At 49.5% G+C, this 27,188-nt stretch overlaps 1 protein-coding gene across 1 annotated transcript in view; it reads right to left on the minus strand.

The window, feature by feature from the left end:
• Asic2 (acid sensing ion channel subunit 2) overlaps positions 1-24,171 on the minus strand; it is a 266,849-nt gene extending 242,678 nt beyond the window's left edge. Inside the window, exon 1 of the mRNA XM_055619825.1 lies at positions 23,398-24,171. Within this exon, the coding sequence (XP_055475800.1) occupies positions 23,398-24,105 (708 nt within the window). The 5' untranslated portion in view covers positions 24,106-24,171. The remainder of the gene's footprint in view (positions 1-23,397) is intronic.
• Positions 24,172-27,188: the final 3,017 nt, after the last annotated feature.

A 27,188-nucleotide genomic window follows, 5' to 3' on the forward strand; every position in this document is an offset into this window, starting at 1 on the left:
CACACACACACACACACACACACACACACACACACACACACACACACTCCAAGGCTGTAAGGAGCATTTGTTTGGATTGGAAATGGTAAGCACTAGATTCTAGGATTAAAATTGCCTAGTTATGCAGCTTTGAATAAGTCAGCTCTGTGGTCCCAGTTGACTCAACCCTTCAGAACATGAGGCCTGAATCATCTCTAACATGTGATGAAACAGCTGGTGACACTATGCCACACACGCACACTGAGCCTTCATCAGCATGCGTGCAGTCGTCACTGACTGACTCAACAATGTGTGAGGACAGTGGGGAATAGAAGCCAAGCTGGGAGAGGCTGCTGCTTTTGAGAACGCAGGGCAGAGCCCAGCCCCTGAAAGGAACCGTTCAGGACAACTTCATCTGCAGCTGTGCTGATGACCAGGGCCACTGGAGTCTGGGGAAAGGCGCAGTCAGTGTGGGCTTGGATGGCTGCAAAGACTGCTGGGAGAAGGTAGAGAGTGACGTGCTTTGGGGAGCAGTCAGATCTCTACAGTGGAGGTAGGGGGGTAGGAAGGATGAACAGATTATGAGGGAAATGACAAGGGACAAACCAAAGCAGAGTCACGGATGCCACCTCTGGGAATGAAGGATTCATCCATTCTCACTGTGGGGGGGCAGTGGCCAGGATCAGAACATTCATTAGATAGTCTCTCCTCTGTTGCCCAGGACTTTAATTTCTTATGAGGAGTTTGCCTGAGCTCACTGAGTAGCCAGGAGGACTTATGAATCAGCAAACATATGGTCTAACTCTCTCTCCTTCAGGACTTTGTTTTTTCACTGCAGTTAGGCCTGCGTGTGAAAAACGCCCAATGTTCATTCATTCCATGGATACCGCACTGACCCGACAGAAAGGTGATCACTGTGCTTTCCAACCTGTAGCTCATTGGTTCCTGCCTTTTATTCCTCCTGCCTTTCTAACTTTCTAGTTGATTCTGTGAGCAAATGAATATTCTTCCAGTATACTTCTTTCCTTAATTATCAAGGATCAACTTCAAGTGTTTACAAATAGCAAATCCTAATAGATATTCAGCCACACACCTATCCATTACCTATTTATCTAACCATCCACTCCTCCATCCAATAACTCACCCACTCACACATCTACCAGCTCACCCATCCACTTATCCTCACTCTGTCCTTATCCACTCATCCATTCATCTGTCAATGAACTCGCCCATCCAACCACTCATCTTATCTATCTATCCAATCATCAGTTCATAAACTTGCCCTTACATTTATCCATCATTCACCTTTCCATTTATTTGTCAACTCCTCCATCCTTACCTCCATTCAACAGCTCACTCACCCACAACCCATTAGCTTGTTATCCATCCATCCAGTCTCCCACCTACCCACCCATCCATCTATCCATAAATTTATCCATCTATGCATAAACTAATTCATCCATCAACTGAGCCACTCATCCATTCATCTGCCCATCCATATCCATCCATTATCCGTCATTTAATTATCCATATTCTCATTCATTTATTCATCATCCACCAGTTGATTGTTGCAAATCTGATGGGAAATCAATGGGATCAGAGAGAGCAAAGTTAAAGGGAGCTGCATAAGCCAGGACCTGGAATGAAAATATTACTTCTATAATAACAGCAAGCATTTTAATGCAAATCATCAGAATACAGGTAGTCCCACAGGTAAAGATGTCACTAGTCCAGCCAGAGCTCACTGAGAAGTTATTTTGGAGGGGATTTTTAAAGAGCAAAGTGTAAGGGAAATAAAGATACGTAGAACAGCTAGAATAACATCCAGGACTTTGGCCCAAGTGATTTCCCCCTCATTACCCAATCATCCTCCAGAGGAGCTGGTAAGGGAAACTGAGACCCAGACAGCAACTTGATCCTGTTCACATCTATTAAGTTGCAGAACCCAGATTCAAATTTGGATCTACCACCTCTAAAGCCCTGTGTCTTTCTTCTGTACAACAACAGCGCACTACCACACTGATGCGCCTCCCGGACCTTAGATTCCACTCTGTAGGGCTGAATAAGACAGGTGCATCTTAGTGCTACCATGAGTGAGTGTAAGCGAGACATTGTGATTTTTTTTTTAAACTCCAGCTCCCACATACCCTGCACTGTGCACAGTGCCCCACAAAAGTGATCCTAACTGCTTGCTCGTCTTGAGCCTCTCACATCTCTATAGTCCGATTTTTGTGCCGTTTTCGGCTTGGCAGTTTTATGTCATGCAAACAGTATAAATGCAGGCCCTACTGCACACATGTTGCAAGCTCACAGACCTGAGTTCTTGTAGGAGCACTGTGGCCCCCACACCCTGGGAGCCTGCTGCAGGTTCTGGCTTCCTTGAAGTTCTGGACGGAATTTTCTAGCCTTTCTTCCGTACCGCGGTTCTCAACGAGGAGTCATGACCCCTTTGGGGGGGGGCCTCATATCACGAATCCCACATATCAAATATTTACGTTGTGACTCTTAAAAGTAGCAAAAGTACAGCTATGAAGTAGCAGCAAAGCAATTTTATGGCTAAGGCTCACACGAGAGGAACTGTATTAGAGGGGAGCAGCATTAGGAAGGTGGAGAGCCACTGCTTCAGTAGGAAGGACAGTTCTAAATGTGTCTTTTATGCCGGGGCCAGTCAAGTCTCTGGTGCTAGCCACTCTCCCCTGATCCCACACGGGGCAGTCCTTTTGCCTTGAGCCTGTCTGACCTTGATTCACAGACTCTTAGAAAGCCCGCTGACCGACCGCCCCCAGTTTTAAGGTCCTTCCTAGTTTCAGAGGCCTATGGATCCTTACCATCCTCCTTCCCTGCTAATTTATAGACTTAAATATATTGGGAACATGCGCAGAAATATTTTACATTGTCTGTTACGATGTCCCTGTTGTGCCAAGTTCAACCACTTGTTGACTCTCTAGAGAGAGGAGAGGGAAAATCTCACAGCTAAGCGTGCTTACTCCAGCAGCATCCCAGCAGACTCCGCAGTCCAGGCCTGAGGCCCAGCTCTCCATCTGTGTGGCTCAGGGCCTCCTCTGCCACCTAACGAGGGATGCCTTCCGGGCTCCTTTCTCAGCCTTCACTCTAATTTAGAGACGATCCTAATTTACAGCTTTTGCTGTCCACACTGAGTGATTTCTTAATCAATAACCTAATTCGTGATAAAAAAAAAAACCAATTGATTAAAAACTAATACCTTATCTTTTAATGCAGCTAACCAACCCCAGGCCCCAGGTTAGTAAGTTATTTTCATTAACGTGGCAAAAAAAAAAAATAAATAAAAAATAAAAATCTGTAGCCGTCCGGTCATCTTTACATTTTGAAATGATAAGCATCCATATTGATTATGCAGAGCTCATTATGTTACAATGAGCCCATTCTTCATCTTGGTTGCCTCTCACCTAGGGGAGCTCTCCTGACTTCTCTCTCTGCTGTGGATGAGACGCCCGTTCCTCTCATCCTCTGTCTACACTGCACAGTGGGCTGCCTGAAGTGCAGATATTTATAATTTATTAATCTCAGTTATGCACTTAACGTTCCTTTCTGGGCCTCCATCACCTAACAAGGGTCTCAAACCCAGGTGAGCATCTTTGGGTCTGTGAATGGGTTTTGTGTGGCCCACACGGGGCCTTGCGGTATTTTAATTGGGATGTTCGTAGGAAGGGCTAGCACCGTGCTTCCATTTGTCAACGGGGTCTTACTGTCCCCCTCTACCTCGCCCTTGTGTTTCCTATCAGAGTCTTAAAGACAGCTCCGTTTCCAACCTTCAGTGAAGGCTGGGTCGCCTCAGTGAAACCTGCAGTGTGTCTGAGGATGACTCTAACCACTCAAGCCCTCTCAGGAGAAATACAAATAGCTTCTGTTCTTTAAGTCCCTGTGGTGTGCCAGGCCCAGTGCTAATCACTCTGCAGACATTATCTCATACAAACTGAACACGAATGCCAAGCAGAGGAGAAAGCTAAGAAGTGGGCTGCTAGGGCCTGGCCGCAGGCCAAAAGCTAGGCAACAGCAGCACTGGAGCCTGGGTTCGAATGCATCTGGTTGCAGGACTGGCTCTATACTGCAGAGCCCCTGGTTCTGGCGGGAGTGGTCTGCCTTTTGTTCAGTTCATCCCACGGAGCTTGACCCACGGGCCATCCCTCTTGCCCTCCTGTTGATGCTCCCTGGGCTTCCCTTCCATCTCCCAAATGTTCCCTCTTGCCCTCTTCTACATCTTGCCCAGGCTGTTGGTGAATCCAGGGCTCACCACTCAGCCTGTTGTGCTCTCTCTCTCTCTCTCTCTCTCTCTCTGTGTGTGTGTGTGTCTAAGCTTCACGTCTATGATTCTGTTCAATCCCTATCACTAAATCTCACCACTCCAGTTATGAATCCCACCCTTATCTCTTGTCCAGCCCCCGCCCCGGAGCTGAAGTCCATATATTCAAATACTTCTAGGATGCTCAGTTGTTCTTTCAGCCTTAATGTGCTCCAAGTGGGAAGTTCCATCCCCACCTCTTTCTAGATCTATTCTCCTCCTGCTGCTTTTCACCTGGGTCACATGGCCAGTATCAGCCCAGTGCCCATGGCTGGGAGTTTTCCTTGGTCCTCCTTTGTTCATACTCCATCCCTAATCTATAGTTGTGTCACCACCATCACTACCATCATCATCACCATCATCCTTCCACCTTTATCCCTTAAGCCTCACTGGATTGATTAATCCAATGTGGACCAGACTAACCACTTCTACTGCCAAACTGCTATTCAAGTCTGCTATCTCTCGTTCTAACTACTGAGTCTATGCCTTAATGTGTCTTCTTACCTCCGTTCATACCCATTGTCATTCAAACTCTGAAGCCATCATGCTTGCAAAAGTATTTTCCTCTGAGGTACTCCTGCACCTAAGCTCCCCCCCCCAGTGGCCTCACAGTCCCTGAGAGGAGCCTCAAAATTCAGCCCAGATTACAAGACTTGCTACTGTTCTTCCTACATTTACCTTTCCAATGTCAGCTTAACACCAGCCTCTCCTTCTATTCTGCCCAAGGTACATGGTCCTTCCGTCCATCTTTTAAATAAGACAAGTTCGTTCTCAACTTAAAGCCTTTGTGTTATGTGTCTTCTGTCTGAGACACTGCTTTGGGGGTTTTCCCTGGGTGTGTTCCACCATCATTTAGGTCTCACTCCAATGCCAGATAAAGATCCTGACCTCCTAAGATAACACATCTTGTACACATTGCTTCCATTGCTCTCTAACCTACTGTCCTGTTTCATTGTCTTCACAGTCCCTGTTGCCATTCGAAATTACACGTCGCCACCTGCCTTCACCACTCCACTTAACTAACTTCCTAGAGTATAAGTCCTGGGGAGTAGGCCTATACCTCCCTGTGTTCATTCACTGTGATCCAGGACTAGCAAGGTCTGTATGCAGTCAGTGTTGTTCAATTAATATTTACTAACGAATGACTGAAACCTCTAAGGAGAAGACTAGGGATGAAAACAGATTTTAGATGATTCTTAACTGAATATATTTTTTCATCACTGGAGATTAAACCCAGGGCCTTGAGCATCCTAGGCAAACACTCTGACAAGGAGATAGATCCCCAGATCTGGGCGTCTATTTATTTGTACACAGAGAAACACAACATGTAAGAAAAAAACAAAACAAAACTCTTCTTAGCACATAAATCCTTGGTCCCTACCCTGTACATGATATGCTACTATCATCGTTATCACCACCACCATCTCCATGTTTATCACACCCACCATCTTCACCATCACCATCCCCCCCTGCATTTACTACCAGCCCCACCACCTTCTCCTGGAGCATCATCATCATCCTCATTATCCCCATCCCCATCTGAACGGGTAATAGCAACGATCTTCATGTCTACGGTGGTTTGCGCTAAACAGTGTCCTTTCCCTCATCTGTCCCTTTGGATTTGAAGAATATCACAGTGTTGGAGGTTTCTTGATATTTTGTGTCCACACTTTACAAACGAGGGAACTGAGAATCCGTAAGCAAGCCACATGCCCAGGATCACCCAGTCTGCAGTTCAGTGAAGACATTAAATTCAACACCAGAGTATAAGGTCTCCTCTGTGAGGAAACACCTTCTTTCGTGCCAGCCTCCCGTACTGCCAAGTCAGATGAGGCAAACAGAGCCCAAGGCTCACTCCTCTTTGAACGCCTGGTTAAGAAATTGCGTTTGCGCCTGTATTTCATGCTGGCAATGTAGAAGAGGCACTGGCTTTAATTTCATGACTGCTTCAGGTGGGTTTAAGAGGACTGTTTTGGTTGGTTAAGGAAAAAGAAATTACAAAATTAAAAGAGTGGAAAAAATAAATTACTAGTGACTGCTTTTACTGCCTTTGCTTACAAGCTGGAGTGGAGAATTAAAAAGTTATATAGCTCAGGTTCCTGTCCATGACTTATCGCAGATGAATCCTCCATATTTATAGCATTTTCCCTCTCTGCCATCTCGAGACAGTAAGCGACCGCCCTGATATAGGCTGTTGTTCTCTGTCCTGGAGCCCCGTGGGCCCTGTGAACTCAGCAGAACTGTCATTGCAGAGAAGATGTAAAGACCAGAGAGACAAGGCTTATTTACCACTCGGTGTGGAGAACAAGTCCCTTATTTACCCAACAACACTGCTAGGGGTGAGGGGTGGAGGGGAGAGTCACACTAGGGTTCAGGAGGGAGAACAAACACTCTGAAAAAGCTGAACTCTTGTGGCCAAAGCTCCATGTGAGAAGCTGTTCTTAATATCATTAGCATCCCTGCTTCTCGGATGGGAAAATGGAAGCCCAGAGAAATGAGGCAGCCTGCCCAAGGTCACTCAAAGAGAATTGCTTTTCACGACTTCAGTCTTTGAAGAGTCTGAGGACTAGTGGGAGAAGGAGAGGAACTAGTCAGGAAAGGGAGAAAGGTGAGGTTGACAGAGGGAAGAGGAAGGACATAGTCAGTTAGAGCTAGGTCCCACAAGGGACTCTGCCTGGTTTTTTATTATGCTGAAGAACACTCTGAAAATGGGTGCTGTTTCTGCCTGTTACCCAGAAAAAGAAACAAAGACCAGAGAAGATGAACAAACTAGTCTAGGATAGTATGGAAGGTGTATTGTTGGGGTTTGAACTGACGTTTTTCTGGATATCACGAGCCTGGTGGCAGGTAGCCTGATCATGCTGAACCTTCATCATCTCATGTATCCTGGACAGATTAGCTCCATGGAAATGAGAATTCTCCCATTCTTGAATACCAAAGAAAACTCTGCAGTCTGCCTACTTAGAATTGGGTAGAGACCAGAGACAGGAACTGCATTCCCTGCTCCTAGGCAATGGCTGGGAGGTGCTGTGTACCCTTAGACTACTATGTGAAGTGTGTTGGATCCCACTTGCTTGCAAGCTTGCAGGCTGTAATGTTTCCCTTGATGTCCAAGGATGAAGACTTGGAAGCCCAGGATCCCAAGGTGACCTTGCCAAGGCACAGAGTTAATACACACAGCACAGCAAGCAAAACCTTCAGCTTTCTGCCATAGCCCTCCAGCACTTACTCAGAATCGTCCATGGGGAGGGGTCAGCCTCAGGTGGACACAGATTACTTACAACAAAATCCTAAACCTGGGAACAATGGCTGGTGGATCCCAAGGTCACTGGCTCCTTTTCTTTTCCAGCAGCACTGGGCCCCATAAAGTCAACCTAAGGAAAACTGCAGAGTTCAATGAGGCCAGTAAACACCAACAGTATACCTCTTGGCTCCACTCCAAGCCAATGAGATTATGACCTTTGGGGTTGAACCTCTGATTTATATATCTCCCTGTGTGATTCTAATATATAGACAAATTGAGAAATGGTGACTCACCACCATCTCCTTTATTTTCCAGGCGGGCAACAGTAGCTCAGAGAGGTACACAGTGATAGAATGTAACTCCTGATCTCCTGGCCTCCATCTTGGCACTCCTCCCTTCCTTTAGCTATGCAAGGCTCCTGTTGCCTGAGAGATGGACATCCCCTCATTTCTTATCGTTAGGACCTCCTGACCTGGGAGAGCCCTAGGCACCTGGGAGGCCCAGGCTGAATCATGTCCTGCAAGACTACCTAAGCTGGTTACGTACCTCAGAGTGCAGTGGAGAACTGAGGCAATTACCTAATGTGTTAGCAAACCTATCCCCGCGGCACTCCTAGAAGCCAAAGCCATAAATATGAAATGGTAATTTCTCCCTGGAAGCCGGCCTCCTGCCTCTCCTACCATCCCCTCCCACTCAGAAATCACCCACCACTGCCTAGTTGTCCTGTCCCAGCTGGGGCAGCAGTAACTCTGAGTTATTTAAACATCTCAGGCAAAACTCATGTCTTGAGATCTGAATCATCATGCCTAACTTCAGATAGCCTTTGCAGCCCACTGCCTGGCCAGAGCTGATTCTGCTAGCCTTCCACAGACAGTAATAAAAATGCCCCACAAGCATTAATTAATGGCTCCCAGTGGCTCCCATCTTTGTGCACAGCATAGACTTGCATCAGCCCCAGAGAGGCGGTGAGATGAGCTAAGTTGTCAAGGAAGATTTGGCCTCCAGCTGGCTTTGTGACCTTGAGCGAGTCATTGCACTAATCTAGGACTTGAAACTCTTCTCCTGCTTCTCTTAGCTTCCTGAAGGGCCACTGCCGTAGCTTGTATGTATGTAGAATAAAGTCTTTCCATGGGAAAGTCTAGAGGGGCGTGCATAGATCCAATTCTTCCCTGCCCCACAGAGAGTCTAGAGGGGCAGCACAGGGAAGATAGGATGGCAAGATTCCAGGTAGAAGGAAGAGCATCTGTGAAGGCTCACTCTGTAGACAGCATGCAGATTCCAGGACCCAAAGCAGTCCCATGTCCCAAAGGCATGATGAGTGGAAGTCAGAGCTTAGAGATTTCCTGGGTGCTCAGCCTTATCTTGAAGGCAGTGGGAAACCAGGTGATACCTTTAGACAAGAAGGGCTCTCGGACTAAAGATAGCAAAATGGTTATCTGGTTCTCCTTTTCAGCACTGAGCTGGAAAAGCTACTGAGGGGGTGGGGGACTTGTCTGTTGCTGGGCTACAGGAGGATCCCACAGGGGTGAGGGGATTGAATTGATGCCCTGGAGTGGATTCACTTTGATAGCCTTTGAGCCCAGCACAGAGCCTGGTCTGTAGAAGGCGCTAGATAAATGGATGAATGAGTAAAATGAATCTATGAATAGTTAAATGAATCAAAGAAAGAGCAAAAGAATGAGTGACCAAAACACCCAAGGAAGGTATGAATGAGGGAGTGGAATGAATGAGTACTAAAGGTTTGCAGACTGCCTTAGTGATTCTGAGGCACAGGCTTCTTGCTGCTTTACCTCGGAATGGCCTGTCACAGCACAGCTCTCTCAGCACCATGCTGCTCAAAGACAACAGCTGATTATTGTGACCATGAAGGAGGTTCTCCTTCTATTCCCACCATCTTTCCACCGACATCCACACAATCAGAGAAGGGAGCAGAAGTGCCTGGAAGCTCATCTCCGTAAGGGGCTCAGATATGTGACTCCATTGCCATTTCTTCATTCGCATGGTCTCTGAAGAGCTAGTCATTTCAGTAGCAGACAAAGACAAAGGAAGAGTTACTCTTCATACAGACTTCACAGTTGCTGTGAGGCACACATCTCTAAGCAGCAGGAGCCCAAAGCTGGAGCTTCAGCCTGGCAAAGCAGCTGAGCTTCTTGGGGTGCTACTCAGCATAAGCGATCTCTGCCTTGAATCACCTCTGTCCAATAGGGGTGATTCACCGCCACCCAGAATACAGTGGCAGGTTGAAATGTAGCTAGGGCTGTCCCAGTCAGAGGCCTCGCATTCTCTCTTAGTCTAAGCCGACCTTTCTCCTGGCCTTGGAGAGCCTTGCAATTGAAAATGTAGCTCTTACACTAGTCTGGTGCCAAGTAGTGCAGGCATCGCTTGAGAGCTTGTCAGACAAGCAGGACATCAGGCCCCATTTGCTGACCAGAGTCTGTACTGTTGCTCTCAGGGACATAAAAAATCCAGAATTCAAGGAACTCTGGGTAACCCAAGTGCCTTGGTGGAACCACTCATGCAAGGATTCAAACCCTGTCTGGGTTCCACACGCCCTCCACTGGGACAAGAGACAGTATCCCCCAAGAGGTGATCCTGACATGGACACCTGAGGAAGGGCATACATTCAGACCCCCAGCCAGCAAATCATCATCCACTGTATCCCAGCACTGTCCTAGCTCTGGCACTAGCTGGATAACCTTGGTCAAGTCAATCCCTGACTTCCTCGTCTGTGAAATGAGAATACTACACTCTGCTTTTCTACACTGTGTGCTCATGAGAGTGAATAGAAATGAAAGATTTGCACGCTCTCTGTGAAACACAAAGCCTGGGGAAGAGGGCTGGGCAACACGCCATCCAGACCTAACCTTTTCAGAAGCTGGATGAGGAAACACACTAGCATGTCAAAGGCTTGAGGCCTTTGGACCCAGGAAGAGTAGCCAGCCTAGAGGAGGTGCCAACTGGCTAGGATGCCATATTCTACAGAAAGCACTTGAGTAAGTCAGCCCTGCCCACTTAGCTGCCCCCACGCAGGAGGCTGTGATTGAGTTCTTAGGCCTGCATTTTCCCATTTGAAAGGAGAGCTGCCTAAAGACTTAAGTCTCCATCCCATTAGCATTCTAGGGGGTCAGTGTTTCCAGACTGCTAGAGTCATGTTGTTCCCGCACACTGGCACACTGTGTGGGTGAGGGAGGCAGCTATACTTTGGAAGGAGCCAGATGTACCCACAGCACAAAGAACAAGGGATGGAGCTGTGGAAGCTGAATTTTCTAGTGTTGGAAGGAAGAAGGCAGATGCTTCTCCCATGCTGGCTTTGCTTTGCCAGCTCCATGAAGAATGGAATCCTTCCCCCATCCCTGTGTGGCTTCCCCTCTCTCCTCCCAGGTCTTAGGACAGATGTCCCTTCTCCAGACACCAATCCCACCCTGCTTCTTGACTTCAAACACCCCTCCATACCTCACTGATAAATCCCTGCCCTTTAACTTTTCTCTTCACAGTATTTAGGGTTATTTATTTGTTTGCTTGCGATGTTAATGGCCTACTCACTCCTCATCCTACAATGTTCCTTTAAAAATTTCCATTCTATGCATGCTAAGAATACATCACTGGGCCTGAGCCTAGTGGCATAGATCCATAGACCCAGATGCTCAGGAGGCTGAAACAGGACAATCACAAGGTCCTGGTCTTCAAAGTAAGATCAGGGCAGCCTGTTTAAGTTAGTGTCTCTGTGTGTGAATAAAATAGTTGAAAAAAAAAGTCTGGAGATGTAACATAGTAGTAGAGCACTTGCCTAGCATGTAGAAGGCCCTGGGTTCAATAAATAAGTAAGTAAATAAAAGCCAGGCCCTCCCTCTACAAATTCTGATTCAACAGCTGTGAGCTGGAGCCCTGGCTTGGTTTTTGTTTTCTTTTTGTTTGTTTGATTGATTGGGTGAGTGATCTGGAGATAAGGTATCACTCTGTGGAGCAGGCTGGTCTTGAATTTGGGAAGATCCTCCCACCTCGGCAGCCAAAGCGATGGGGTAACAGGTGTGAGCCACCACCTTCAGCTGGCCAGAGATTTTTTTTTTAACCTAGTCCTCTTGATACTTCTGTTCTTCAGGGAGATTGGGGAAGCCAATGCCCTTGGGCTGCCAAGCCATGCCAGGCCTGTGAGGGCTCCGAGCAACTCCGTGTAGAATGAATAAATGAAGGACTATACCCACAGGTGTTGTGGTGTGATGACTCTTATTCCGGTCCAACAGCACGATGGAAAGGCACCGACTGCCAAGCAGCTGTGGGAAAACTGACTGCAACCAAGACCAAGAAAGGAAAGGATTGCATGATGGGCCTAGACCCCTTTGCTTTACAGCTGCGTTATGGGGAGGCCTGGAGTGATACAACCACAGAGAGAAGATGCAGTGTTTGAAAAGCAGTAGTCGCGTTTTGTTTCAAGTGTGAATGTGCTGTAAGTTATACACATGTTTTGTTTAAAAGTTTCAAGTATAAAAGAAGGGCACAGGTGGAGAAGTAAGCCCTCCCCCAAAAGCAAAACCCTCGCTCTAGGTATATGTGTGCACATCTCCAACCAAGCAGCAAGAGCAAACAGGTGGGTGGGGCAGGAAGGCAGGGAAGGCAGCAGCCTGAGCAAGGGTATGGATGTTTGGAAATTTCTTGGAAACAGAGAGCGGCTTCTAATCGACTTGGTGCTGTAGTGCAAGGTCATGAACGCCTGACTCCACAGGACTAGAAGGAGGGATGGCAGCCAAGGTCACAGGGTCCATGTGCACTGACCTGTCTCACCTGCTAGCTAAGAGTCTTGGGATGAAGAAAGAAGTCGCTAGGAGTCAATACAAATTCACCATACAAATCGCTGTCTACACTGGCTGGATGTGGTGGTTTATGCCTGTAATCCCATCACCCAACAGGTAGAGAGTCTGGAGAATCAGGACTTCAAAGCCAGCCTGAATTACATGAGACTCTTTCACAAACAAAACAAACCAGACCCCAGAAACAAAACAAAATAAAACAATGCTGCTGGCTAATGCTTTGCGGTGCTGGGAGCTGGAGGAAGTAGCTCAGTAGAAGTGGGGCTTCGAACCACCAACCTAGCCCCTGATACCTGGAGCCCTTTCTGCTTTCTGTTTTGTTACAATGTGATCAGCCTGGGCCACTTGCTTTGGCTGCCAGGAAGTCAGCCGTGCCTTCTCCACCATGTTGCATAGCAACTCTCTGAAACCATCAACCAAAACAACCCTTTCCTTTCTGAATTTGTTTCTTTCAGGGATTGTGGACACAGTGGTGCAAAGTAGACAGAAAGCCTGGGGCACTCGGCCTGGTGCACAGTAGGTCTTTCTTTCTCTTGCTTTCTCACACTGTCTCACCTCCCAACATTATTTCATTCCCTCTAAGCTATCGAGTTGACTTTGTAGCATGTATCTTGCAGTATCTCTTAGCAATGCTACTTTTGCCAAGTCGATCTCCTCACTCCTGGCACATAGGGATGTCTGATCATTTCCACCTACTCCCCCCTTTCCTTGGTGCCACAGCCCTTCTGACTAGAGTTCCTTGGCTGTGGTAGACAGAGCATATAGCTCTTGCCATTCGAAAGTCATGGTAAGGATTAAAGGCTGAGACGCTGTCCTCGGCCAGGTCTTTAAAATGAAACTCTTTGGATGTGAAGAATGGAGTTCGGTTTCCGTGCCTGGCTAAGATAATGGATGCTCATAGAATATGCAGCAACAACAACCCAAAAAAAGGCTCTCACTCCATGTACCGTCAAAAATGTAATGTAATTATTGCAATGCTAAATATCCCCAGCTGTTCTGAGATATCTGAATCTTAAATCAAGCCTGCCTGCCTGCATCCCGCGCTTGCAGCTGGGCGTGTGTTACACAAACCCAGAGCCGGAAAACTTCAGGCGGAAACTTCAGGCTCACATGTCCATCTCGCTAGCTCTAAGGCTGGGCTTTGCTCCGGGACTATAATGTGGATCCCCCAAGTCTGAGCTATTGGCCATTTCACCAGAGAGAACCATGTGCCTTGACGGGGCCGTGCAATCTGGCAGGCCATAAGCATCTATCCAAATAGTCTTTCAAATTCGTGTGCAGGGAGCATAAAGAGATAGTGTAAAATAAATGGTAATAAAGTGAATAAACACGCGTCTCACTCCAGAGCCTTTGAGGTGTTTCTATAAATCAAATTCTTTCTATAATTTGCTCTGTGAGACTGTGCCGAGAAGCAGAATCAAACCTCATCTACTTTCCTGGGCAGTAGGCTCAGATTTATGGATGTGAGTTCACAGTGGATGCCCGTGCCATTTCAAAGTGGGAAAATAATTTTTGTTGGGAGGGGTTCCAAGAGAAGATTAAACCCTTCACTTTCAGAGATCAGAGTATCAACAACTTTCAGATCAGATATGCCATTGGAATCGGGAGGAAGTGGCCAGAATACAGATGTGGGAAGGAGAGGGTTCATAGAGGGAGAATCTGATGCTTTGTGGATAGAAAGTTGGCAGGCAGAAGCACATGTATGCTGGAAGTGTATCTCCAGTATCCCTCTCGGATTCCCATTTAGTTTTTAGATTTACTTCATTTTTAATTTCTCTCTCTCTCTCTCTCTGTGTGTGTATGTGTGTGAGTATATACACATGAGTGCAAGTGCCAGCAGAGGCCTCAAGAGGGCATTGAATCCTCTGAAGCTGGACTTACAAGAGGTTGTTAGCTGACCCATGTATGAGCTGGGAACCAAATGAGGGTCTTCTGCAAGAGCAGTATGAGCTCTTAACAGCTGAGCCATTCCAGCCTTCTCCTCCACACCCAGGTGTGTGTGTGTGTGTGTGTGTGTGTGTGTGTGTGTGTGCGCGCGCGCAGGTATACATGGAAACCAGAGGTCCCATCAGTTATCTTTCTTAATTATTTCCCCACCTTATTTCTTGCAACAGTCTCTCACTGAGCCCATAGCTCACTGATTCGCCAGAGTGGATGGCCAGCACGCTCCATGGATCTTCCCCAGTGCTAGCATTACAGATACTCTAACCACACGGGGCTTTTATGTGAGTGTGGGGAATGCAAACTCAGTTCCTCATGCTTTCTTGATAAGCACATTAGCAACTGAGCCATCCCCTCACCCCTCCCTCTCTGAATTTTAATTTTGAACAGGACGCTAAAGGCGCCAGCTTGCCCAGAGAAATGGGATGTGAAAAGCTGCAAGATGATTCCTGGCTAGCCTTGGGACACAGTAGGAGGCTGTTTGTCTGAGCCCCAGAGGCCCTTCTTGAAGGAGTGATTATCCTCCTATTGTGGAGGATACTGGCACCTACACAGCTCAGTGATGCTTTTATACACACAAGCAAGCTCACTTTCCATACTGACACTCAACTTTTACCCACTGACCCTATTCCATCATTGACTCTCTCAATATACAAACTGTTTTGTTTTGTGTTTTGTTTTCAAGACAGGATTTCTCTGTGTAGCCTTGGCTATCCTGGACTTGCTTTGTAGACCAGGCTGGCCTTGAACTCACAGAGGTCCACCTGCCTCTGCCTCCCAAGTGCTGGGATTAAAGGCGTGCACCACTACTGCCCGGCTTCAATTAAAAAAAAGTAACATATCAATATACTGTATTTACATTTTATAACAACAGTGCAAGAAGAGTATGATGTGGGTTTTACAAATGAGGTAAGCGCTTCTTACCAGCTACCCACTTAACACCAGGCAGAATTGGGATTCGAACTGGAGTCTGTCTGATTCTTTCTTTCTAATCTGTTTGTCCCCAGTGTCTTTTCCACTTGCCTGAATGTGTGATTAGATTATTCCCTTGATGCTTAGGAAAATAGATGTGTGTTTGTTTGTTACAAATTCTTTTGTTCTCTAGATTTTTTTTTTTTTTTTTTTTTTTTTTTTAGGCAGATCCTGATCTTAAGTTTCACAGCCCAGCCTGGCTCAATACAGTAGGTTATATCTTGTGCTAGAATGCATTTTATATGTCTGAAGCCATGGTGCAAGTCCCTTATTTCTCTGTAACAAATGATTGTAAATTGTAGTCTTTGGGACAAGTTTGTCATCTTTTAGCATGATGGTTTGAAGTCTGCCATGAGTGTCACTGGTTCCCATCAGGGCATCCACAAGGCTGTGCTTCACCTTGAGCTCTCAGAGTGAATCTTTTTTTTTTTCTTTTTCTGATTTCCCTCCTTCCCTCCCTCTCTCTTTCTCCCTCATATCCAGAGACTCATTTAAAAGAGGCAAGTACTCTAGCAAGAACCTTTCTCTGTAGCCATCTTTTTTCCATTTTATTTAGCGAAACTCTGACTAAGTTGCCCAGGCTGGACTTGAACTTACTTTTTTGGCCAGGCAGTCCTCAGACTTATGATCCTCCCTCCTCAGCCTCCTGAGTATCTGGCTTTATAGCATAGGCCTGTAATCCAAGCCCTTGGGTGTTCAAGGTCATCCTTAGCTACATAGTAAACTCCAGGTCAGCGTGGGTTATAGGATACCCTGTCTCAAAACATGAAAGACACAAAAAACAAGGGCTGGAGAGTTTGCTCAGGGATTAAGAGCCCTGGCTGCTCTTCAGAGAGCTGTAGTTTGGCTCCCAGCACCCATGAAAGGCAGCTCATGTGGAACTCTGGGTCCAGGGGATCTGACGCCCTCTTCTGGACTCTGAGGGAACCTGCACTCACTCGTGGACACTGTCCATCATAGATGCATACACACCCAGACATGTAATTAAAAAAGAAATCCTAAAACAAAAACGTCCTGGGCTCAGGAGTGTAACACTTGCAGAGCACGGATGTGGGTTTGGTGCCCGCCAGCACAGAACAATCTCCAGACCAAAAAAAAAAAAAAAAAAAAAGCCTTTATTTCATTTTAATTTTTTGGCTTTAGAACTTTGTCATTATTAGAGAAGTATTAAAGAATTACGGGGGGGGAGGTAGGCGCACTGGAGAGATGGCCCAGCCGTTAAGAGCACTTGCTGCTTTTCCACACCCAGGTTTGATTCCCTGCACCCACATGGAGGCACACAACTGTCTGTAACTCCACTCGCAGGGGACCTGACACTCTCTTCTCTTGGTGGTTTGTACCACCAATGCTGCCTTCTTTTTCTCACTTCTATGCTCACCTTGGACTCACCCAAATAATCAAGGATGATCTCATGTCAAATTCTTAACCCCATCACATCTGGAATGGTAACACAGCCACTAGCTCTAGAGAGGAGGGCACAGACAACTTCATGGGACTGTCGCTCAAAACATCTGGGCCTTGAATTTTATGGGGCCTGCATCCTGGAGTGGAGGGAAGACAGGAGCCAAGGGAGGAGTGTCCATCAAGCTTCCCAGTGAACTTAGCAGCAGGGAAGGAGCATTGTTTGGGACACTTCCCTTTGGCTGAGGCTTGGCTGGGCCCACACCTCTCTATTGACCCTGATTTCCTATAGCTTCTTTGGTGTCCATAAGAGAGCAACAGGTACGTCCCATCACTTCAGGAGTAAGCCAAGATGGGACACAATTACAGTTTTCTCTCTAGACTGGGATGATAAAAGATGCCAGCTTTTTTGGACAAAAGGGAAATGGCTATGATATAGTGCAAAGAATGCTGATGTTAGGACCTCGAGATCAACACTTCTTTTCTATGATCTGGGTTTCCCTATCCATGATAGGGAGAAAGGGACACTTTCTTGTCTAGTCCATTCCCAGACTGAAATAAAACACTAGTAAAATAATAAAACAATGTAAAAGTGCCAGGTAGAGTAAAGAACTCGGTAAATGGGGGGTGGGGATCCGAGGAAACAATTTAATAAGCAAATTAATGTTGTAAACAATGATATTGGGGAGATGTTCGACATGCTCAGGGGAGAAAGAAAAAACGTCCCTGTCCATCTTTAATCTGTTTGTTTTACCAACAGTTCATGTTTTAATTACGAGTGAATTATCCATTTGTTAGAACCAGCCTGAATGGAATTTCAGTTGAAAAACATCCAGGTTTTCAAGCTATCAGTGTCCTCAAAAGAATGAAAAAGGTCATTTAGATTAGACTGGGATGGACACTTGAAAACTTCCTACTCCTGAGCACTGCCCCTCCCATAAAGCTGCTGCTGGAGCAGGAGGATGGTAAGTTCATGCTGGACCCTCACTCTTTAGAAACACCTCTCTCTCTCTCTCTCTCTCTCTCTCTCTCTCTCTCTCTCTCGGAGTGTAGTCCATGGAACCCAGAAAGGTTCCTGTGGTCCATACCAACTAGCAACAGAAGCTTCCATGGAAGACTTGGGGAACTGAGCCAACCCCTTCCAGGAAGGTCTAGCCTCATCAACACCTGCAAGCTGGCATCTTTAAAACTAGGCTAATCTCTAGTTAAAAGATTACTGGGCTCCCTCCTGGTTGTGTGGCCTGTGTCTCCGCTGAGCCTTGGTTTCCTGATCTGAGAAATGCGTTGCACAGTGTTCACTGTATTCTGATAAAGATGAACATGGCTCGTGGAGCAGGTGCTTGTCACAGGTCCCAGTTCCACTCGTAGTAAAGCAGAGATTTTCTTTCACAGCCAACAATATGGATTAAGCACCTTGACCTTTAAGAACCTCTTTGCCAGAAACAGATTAGATGTATAATCATCTTGGTTGGTCAGTGACTGGCACACGGTGAGTATTTCTTGAGCCCTGGTTGAATGGATCTGAGTATCTACCCAAGCCAATCAGCAGGGTTAAAGGTACATTCTTATAGAGCAAATGGCCTCACTATTGCTCCAACCCTTCTCAGTTGGGAAGACATCTGATTGATGCTTTCATGACTGGCCACAGTGGCCCCCAAATAGCCACTATCAGAATTAGCCTGATGTGGGTCAATTTGGACATCTGCAGACCTGGGTAGAGTTTACATTTGATTCCCTAAACTAATTTCCCTGAAGTCAAATAACTGGTAGAGGTCTTTTCATGTTCTTTGTATAAATGTCTATTTAATCACCGTCCTGTCTCCAGCACTTCAATAACGCGTGTGTTTCCCCCATAATCACCGCTTCAGCTCTGCAAAGAAAAGAAATGGATGGCTGAGAAGCTCCAGCCATCTGCAGTATTCGAGCCCTCTTTCCCCCTGACTGCCCACTTGAATGGAGAAGTCTGCTGCTAAGTCCCACTGGCCGTTTGGCTCATATCGTATTATTGCAGAAGAGAGTCCTGAGGCCAAAGGCATAACAGCTGGCCAGGGCCAAGTTGAGGCTGGACTGGACTTCCTACAGGATGCATCCTGTCCCCTCCCAAAGCCTCTCCCCTCTCATCCTGCTGCAGAAAGGGCATGAGCTCCTGCAGTCATGGCAACTTGGGTTTGACTTGGCCTTGCCATTGGCTGATTCTTAACTTGGAACACACTGCATGCCCTCTCGGAGTGACATTTCCTCCATTTACAAAACACGGATTATCACAAACTGTCCAGGGTTACTATGAAGATGACATGAAACAAGCCAGCCAGGGTCTGGCCTGTCACAGACACCCGATGCTATCTGCCTTTGCCCTTCACCGTAAATGCTCGTGCCAGTAATAAAACTGGAAACGGCTCCCATTTATTGAATGCTTGCTTGATGCCAGAAACTGGCCTAAGCACTTTACATGTAGTAGCTCATTTATTCCTCCTTCTATCAAGGTAGAAGTATTGTTTCTTGACTCCCTGAAGCTATCCATCTTCACAGCCCCTAGACTGCCTGGGCTAGCATCATTTCAACAGAATTTGCTGATTTTAAACAATATGTTACTGAAATCATGTCTTGTTTTCGATGGTTGGCTCATAGCAGCCAGTTTTCTGGATATGGTAAAATGTGATATAAAAAAAAAAACAACAACAATTAAATGTTTCCTTGGCATTTAGCATGTATGAATGATCCAAATCTGAACTAAAGGTTAACTCCTACAGAGAAGGGGATAAAATGGGTACAGATGGGAAGAGCCTCGATGGACTTAGAAATGAGGATGGAAGCTAGTTGCTGGGGCACGGGTATGAGAGTATAACAGCCAGATGTGAAACACATCAGAATTTTGCTGCAAATTTCAGAACTTTAGCTGAGCCCCCAGTTCTGATCCCACCAGTGCCTTGGGACCTTCCAGCACCTCCCCCCCCACCAGCTATGTTAAAATCGTCCCGGGGCTCAGAAGGCACCTGTTCAATCTCACTGTTTCGTGTTCCCTCTTGGACTCTCTTATTTATGCATGCTGTTCCTCCGTCTCTTGCTCTCCCTTGGAACTCCTATGTAGTCTTCAAAATTCATCTTAGGTGTCGCCTCCTCCAGGAAGCCATCAGAGGTCCCTGATCCTGAGCCTGCCCTATGTGCTCTTGGCTCTGGGTCACACATCTTTGGCAAGTTTCTGAAGGGAGTTCACCAAACCTTATTTAATTTTATTCCTCTGGCTTCTGATAAAAACCTTGGCAGAGAGTTGACATATAGTAGGTACTGGTTGATTTAATGACTGAAATGAGAATGAACATGTCTACCTCCCTCAGGTAAGTAGCCACGGTAAGCTATGATAATTATGGTAATAATACTTAGTACCTCAGCACCAAGTTCTATACACAGTGCCTTGCTATTTCTCTAAACCATAACAATGGCTCATGAATATTAAACATCTAACTGCTGTCCAGGCATAATCCAGTCACTGCACCTACATATCTCCCTCTGAGCTCTCAGAGAACTGATCAGTGGAGGCTCAGAAGCAAAGTGTCTGCCCAGGAAAGTGTCTGCTAGCAAGGGGCAGACCTGAAGCCCAAGCCCATGGCTTCCTGACTGTTCCTCCCTAAGCGTGGTGCTGCTTCCCAGAGAGGGCGATGACCCCTTGTTGTTGAAGTTGAGCCTACTCTGCACTGGCCTGTCTCCTCCCATTTCCAACCTTGCGGTTTCTCTTTCAGGCCCCCTGGGCTCACGGAGCTCTGCCTCACAGAGCTCTGCCTCACAGCCCTGCTTCCTGCCCAGGCTATTCTCTCCACTGCCAGGAGCTACAGAGGAGCCAGCGTGTGCAGAGCTGAGGTTCCCGGCTGGTGCCAGGGAAACGGCACAGGCTTTCAGAAGCAGGCGCTGCTCTGTCTGTCTGACTGCTGAGGGATGAAACCTTCCCCAGCTTCAGCAAATCCAGAGCCACCAGTGAACACACCCAGAATGGGCCTGGAGAACGAACCAACGGACCGCCCTCAGCAACAAATTTCTCTCCCGTCACCGTTTGCTTTCAGACCGTGGGACTAACTAGTGAGAGCTTGCACATTCCCTGACATGTGTGTGTCCCCCCCTCGGCCCCCGGACAAAAGCCCCAACCATTCACTTGTTTCTCTATCATCTTACAACTCGAGAATTACAGGTGCCTAGTAAGCGCTTAACAGCCCGCTGCTCTTGCCAGATTCCCACTGGAAACGCAGTTTACAGGCATTTGCTAGAGGAAGCCAACCAAGACCCCAGAAGGCAGACGGTCCCGCAGCCACCTCATGAAGACACTCATTCTCCAAGCCTCTCCTGGGCATCTACTATGCGTCAGGTTCTGTGCTGGGAACCGGAGGCAGCAGTAAAACTACACACAGTCCCTTCCCTTGTCTGAAGAGGCAAGCAGCCCCAGCGAGTACAGTGACGTGCACAGGGGAGCACAGGCAAACCGAAGAAACCTGTTTGTGGCTTTGTTTGTTTTTTGTGATGTTGGGTGGGTGGATGGTCAGGAAAGACTCCAAGTCAAAGAAATCTCTCTCTCTCTCTCTCTCTCTCTCTCTCTCTCTCGGACACACACACACACACACACACACACACACACACACACACACAGAAAGAGAGGGAGACTCGGGATCTGCGCAGCCATGTAACCCTCAGCCTCTACGGGCCACTCCATCAACAACGGGGCAGAGGCTGCTCCACACAGGAGGCAGTTAGAGGAAAACCTTCCTGATGGAGTCTGCTAGGTGTCAGGAACCCCCCCCCCCCCAAGTTCCTGACAACCAGGATAGGAGTGGAGCCACAATCCACTAGGGGTCACTTTGAGTTCCTGGGCACAAGCCTTTTGGGGGTGGGGAGGCGTGAAGCAGTACTTTTCCTTCAGTGGGCGTGGCCAGAAAATCCTGATCACAGGGAGGAAAAGTAAGTTCCAGTGGGAAGCTTCCTGTTGCCCTTAGCTGCTTACCTCCTGCCCCACACAGCTCATGCCAGGGCCTGCTGTGGAGGTTGAAGCGGGATGGCATCTCCTCAGCATGCAAAGTTAGGTTCTATGTACCTAGACCACCTGGGATGGCATCTGTTCCATTCTCCCGGCGTTTAGGAGGCACGGGACTTGTGGGGAGGGGTCAGGGTGGGAGACACAAGTCTTCCTCAGGTTTTTCTGATAGGAGCTAGGCCCAGGATCAAAGAGGAAGGTTCCACGAGGCTTCTCTGTGTTGCATCTGGTGGTCTGCTAAGTCAGACCTTGGACTTGCTGATGTGTGTATGAGAGAGTATGACACTGCTCTTTACAGTTCCCCGCCTCCTTTTAAATATAGGAATGAAAGGCATCGCTAGCTCCAGTCTGCCGTGATATCAGGGAATCCTGGCTGTCAGAAGGCAATACAACCTGCTTTGCAAACCAGTCATCCAATTCGGAATCGCACTGAAGAGGCTGTGCGCCATGCAGCTTAGACCCAATACTTGGTTGGGTGTGACCTCAAACTTCAGTCTAACTCTAGAGTCACAAGTTGTTCACCAGTGATCACCCGAAATCCAACTGACCACAAATGTTGCCGCCTGAAATGGCCTTTATGGGCCATGCTTGAAGTTCCAGAAGAAGCCTTGTAGAAGCGTGTGTTAACAACAGTCCCCACTTGCTAAGGCGGGGAGCCTCTGATTAGACAGTCTGGGGCCAGCTGAAAAGTCCCCCTCCCCCCAAACATGGAGTGTGTTAGGGATAATTCAGAATTACTCTATATTCAGTCTAATAACAAAAATCATCAGCGTAAGACTGTAGTCAGGGGCGGGGGCCATCTCAGACAAGGAATAACCAGAACAGCCAATCAGAGACCTAAACTGACCAGCATCAGGCCAACACCTGTTGCGACTGTGACATCCCAGGGAAAGCTCTGTCAGAGACCAAATTCTGAGAAGAGATCATTCCAAGAGTACTACCCAGGAACACACGCCAACCCTCCCTGCGCTGGCAGAAAAGCCGGAGCCCCACCTGAGGGGCATTTACACGGGAACGGTTGTACAGACTTGCACCACGCTGGGGCCTGGCACCGGAGCTCTTCCGAGACAGACTGCACGAGGCAGATACCTTCTGCCCGACATCTGTGCTCCCCAGAACTACAGGGCGGGGGGAACCGGCACAGCAAACGGCTCACAAATCTCCAGCACAGCTTCTCCTGGCCCTGTTTACATTTACGACCCCGCTGCAACTTTCCCACCTGCAGCCAGGAAGACTCACATTAACACTTTACAGCGAGGTCTTTGTGTGGGTTCTCACAACAAGCCCCCCCCCCCCCCCATTTAAGAGGACTCTAAAGGCCAGGCAAGAGCAGTGACTTTGAATCCCATGAACCTCGAGTGAGGTTAGGGGCAGGGGAAGCACTATTCGGAGATGGGACCGTAGACAGTAGAGGGAGGAGTTTGGGAGCTCGTGCCGGAAGGAACTGTACAAGGAGACTCTGAACAGCATTAAGGTGACTTCCTAGACAGAGCTAAGCCCAAGTTTCCCACCAGCTGAGGACTCAGGGGAGTCAAGAGCAGGCTTTTGCCTGGGCACCGAGGAGAGGGGACACCCCGTCAGGAAGTGGTGACACTCACGGGGTGGGGGGTGGGGGAAGGCTGGTGTCCAGTCCCTAGAGGGGCGGGGCCCAACTTAGTGCCTCGGGACTCCTGGGAAGCGCGGGGTCGGAAGGGGCGGGTTCGCGCGGAGGGCAACTCACTGAGGAGAAGTTGTGCGGGCCACAGAGCTCGCCCCGGTACTTGCAGGAGAGCAGCATGTCCTCCAGCTGGTGGCCCAGGCGGTCCATGAAGGCAGCGCTGATGCCCTCGAAGTGGCGCGGCGGCAGGAAGAGGCGGAAGTCGGCCAGCTTGCGGAACCACTGGCGGCGCGGCTCGTCGCCCCGCAGCAGCTCGCTGACCAGCGGGCGCGCCGTGCGGTTGGGCAGCAGCAGCCCCAGCCAGTGGCCCGCGTAGTAGAGGTCCCCTTTGGAGAGGCGCGGGAAGCGCAGCGGGTTGTTGTTGCACACGGTGACCGCCGGGAACGGCAGCTGGCGGCTCCACTCGCGGTGCACTCGCGTGTGCGACGGGAAGCTGAGCCAGTAGAGCAGGCGGTTCGAGGACCAGGACAGCAGCAAGCCGAGGGACGTGCAGAAGGCCAGCACCCACAGCGCCCGCCGCTGGAAAGAGCCTCCCGCCGCCGTGCGCCCCGCGCACATGTGCCGCAGCCCGTGCAGTTTAGTGCGACTCAGTGACGGACGCCCCCTGCGGGCGACCCCTGGCCCCTGCAGCGCCCGATCGCCACTCCGGTCGCCCCCGGGCTGCCTGGCTGCCGCCACCGCCGCGGACGCCGGCTGCTCGCGGGCCATACGGAAGCGTCCCGGGCCGGTGAGCGCGGTAGCGGGCAGCCGGGCTCCGCCGCTCCGGCTCATTCATTCAGCCCAAGGCTGGCGACAGCGGCGGCGGCCCCGACCGGGCGGAGCCGCCATGGGAGTCCGCAGCAGCAGTGGGAGCAGCAGCAGCAGCAGCAGCAGCCGCGCGCAGCCTGCGCCAGGGATGCCTGCGCCCGACAGGAGCTCCGGTGGCGCGGCATGCCCGCCCGGCGTCGCCGCCACCGCCTCCGCGGGCGCTCGCCCGGGACCGAGTGCCGCCTCGGCCCGCCGCCCCTGGCTTTGGCCTCCTCCCGAGCGCCTCCCAGGCTCTGGTGGCCCCGAGTCTTCCAGGAGGATGCAAGTCACCAGGCGCTACCTCCGGAGGGGCCCCAGTGAGAGCCGCCTTTCCAACCCCTGGGCGCTGTGCCCGCTGACCTCCCCTGGTCCTGGACCTCCAGGGACCCTTAGCTGAGTCCCCCCGGCACCGACTAACCCCAGTTTTTACGCCGATCCTGAGAGAGGGGCCACTGGGCCACCATGCCTGGTTTGGATAGTCCCGGGGACCCCACCAGTCTGGCCCTTAGCCCTGTGGCGCTGGGACATGCGAAGAAAGGCGCCAAGGAACGAGCGCCCCCAGAGGCGCTCAGCCGCTCCTGGCTCGGCGGGTGGGGTGGGTGTGTACCGGGGTGAGTGGTCTCCGAGTGGCGACTTCCTCTTTCCCTTTCCTCCAGGACCCTTCTTTCTCACGGCTGCCTTTCCGCCGAGGCGCTCCCAGGCTTCCCCAAGTCCAGTTCCTGAGTCTTTCAGGGTGTCTACTGCCGTCCGGGGCCGGCGGCTTCTCTGGGCGTCCTGCGGAAAGCTGCTCGCGGCCGGGCCCCTCCAAGGTTGCCGGTCCCAGGGAACTACCGTTTCCCCTCCTCGGCACGGATTGTATCCAGAAAAGCCCCGCTAGGCTGTCCCTTGCCTCTTCTCCTCCGTGGGCGCCAGGAGCTGGGAACTGCGGAGCCCAAGCAACACCTCCTCGGGGCTGATCTGGACTCGCGGCTGATCGAAGCTGCTTCGTGGGCCGGTCTCCTCTGGAGACTCCAAGTCCGCGATGGCGGTGGCAGTGGCGGAGGCGGCGGCTGGGCTCTTCTCTCGGTGGCCCGGCCCTCCTCGGGGCCCCGGGCGAACTTGGGCAGCAGCCGCGCTAGGGCTGGCGCTGCTGGGCTCTGAGCACCTGCTACTGCGCTCGCTGGCCCCGCGGCTCCGGGCGGGCGGGGCGGCGGCGGCGGCCACGGCGAGCGCTGTGCGCTCCTGGAGACGCGGTGCTGACGCTCCCGGCTCCTCCTTGCTGCATTTTAATTCCTGGCCACTGTGGCCGCTGCACACCGAGCGGGAAGCCTCCTCTTGAAGTTGCGGGGGAGAGGGGAACGACACAGATGTGGTCGGTTGTCCCGGCTTTTGGAAGAGATGGAGAGTAGTCAAGAGGTTGTGTTTATTACGTTCAAGCCGTGTGCCAAAGAAATGTGAGGACATGCCTGGGCGTATGAGATGGGCTGGAGAGAAGGGACTGTGTGTAGCGTGGGCACTTGAGCAAGCGTGAGTGCGGTGTCGTGCAGGGGTGTGTGTGTGTAGGATGTGAACTGTTTATGTGTGAACCGGCACTTGTGCCAAACTCTTCAGTTCGTGAAGCTGCCTGTGGGTGATGTGCCGCGGCTGCTGGAATGTGCCATAAGTGGGAAAGTGCCTGTGATGGGCTGTGTGCTCTCCGTGTGCCTGTCCCTGGCGGTGAGTATGAATGAGTGTAGTCTCTGATTTGCATGTGTATGGATTTTGAGGAGGGACTGTGTGATCAGTTCCTGGGAGAATGGACTCAAGGGGAGAGCCTCTGTCTTCTGCCTCTGGAAACTTCTCAGGTGCACCAGCCTGGTCTTTGGAGGTGTTTTCTCAGGCAAAAATAGCTCTCCCTAGAGATGAAGGGAAAGGAGGGTAGGGAAGGGGATGGCTTCCCTAGACACGAGACTCCATTATTCTCCCTACCCCCTCCCCCAGGAAGCACCCAAGCCTTTCTGTAATTCCTGCACACTTTTAAACCTTCGATGCTGCCCTTCAAACACTCTGCCTTAACTTTCGTGGGGCACTGAATGAGTTCTGTAGGCACAACTGGTTCCATTTCCTAAGTGATATGAGGGAAGCCAGGGCTCAAGGTGGCACAGCTGAACCGTGGTTAGCTGGATTCAGGGCTCAGATCCCAGAGCCCTACTGTCTCATGGGCTCTTGCAGTTTTCAGGCTGGGCTGGGATCAGGGCTGGGATCCTGCTCCTATGGCTGCCTGGGAGTGTGGGGCACACGGGAGGACTCTCTACATACTTTCTAAACATCACCAGGACAGGTAGTCTTCTGAGTTCCCTTACTGGAAAAGGGCTTCCAGACATTTCTGAGAGCAGATGCAATTCGAGGACCTTGAGTATGAGAAGAGAGGTACCCCAACTGGTGGAGGATCCGGATTCTGGGACCAGAGACTGGGAGAGGGAAGATTTGGGAACAGAGAGAAATTCACAACTCTTGTGGTGATGCAGCCAGATCTGTGAAATGGACAGTGAGTTTCTACGAAAGAGGCAAACAGGACTATCGTGAATTTTCTATCCCCACTAGCCTGAGGGCTTCCCTTCCACGGAAGAACTGCTTGTATCTAGGCTCTGGAGAAGAGAGACTCTGAGCCCCTCATCTCCCACTCAGCCACTCAGCCACACACACCACACATACACACACAGCACACAAAGTCCACATACACAGGTGTACACTGTACATATGCACATATCCTATCAGATTCTCACAACTGCACAAATACATGTCACACATAAGGAACATACAAACACGCATGCTGCAATCTTGCATATACATAAAAATACACATTGTACACTGTGTGTATACATATACACAATATACAAATATATACTACCAAATATTATTCATAAAGCATGCATTCACAATCATGTATACATGCACACAATGGACACATGCTATGGCTATGGGTGTCCTTGCTCACACTCAAGCACATACCTGGAGGCTCTTTTCCTCCTCCTCCTCCTCCTCCTCCTCCTCCTCCTCCTCCTCCTTCTCTTCTTCTTCTTTTTCTTTTTATTCTCCTTCATCTTCCT

Source organism: Psammomys obesus, unplaced genomic scaffold (assembly GCF_907164565.1).
Source record: "Psammomys obesus unplaced genomic scaffold, mPsaObe1.curated_primary_1811, whole genome shotgun sequence".
NCBI classification, from domain to species: domain Eukaryota; kingdom Metazoa; phylum Chordata; class Mammalia; order Rodentia; family Muridae; genus Psammomys; species Psammomys obesus.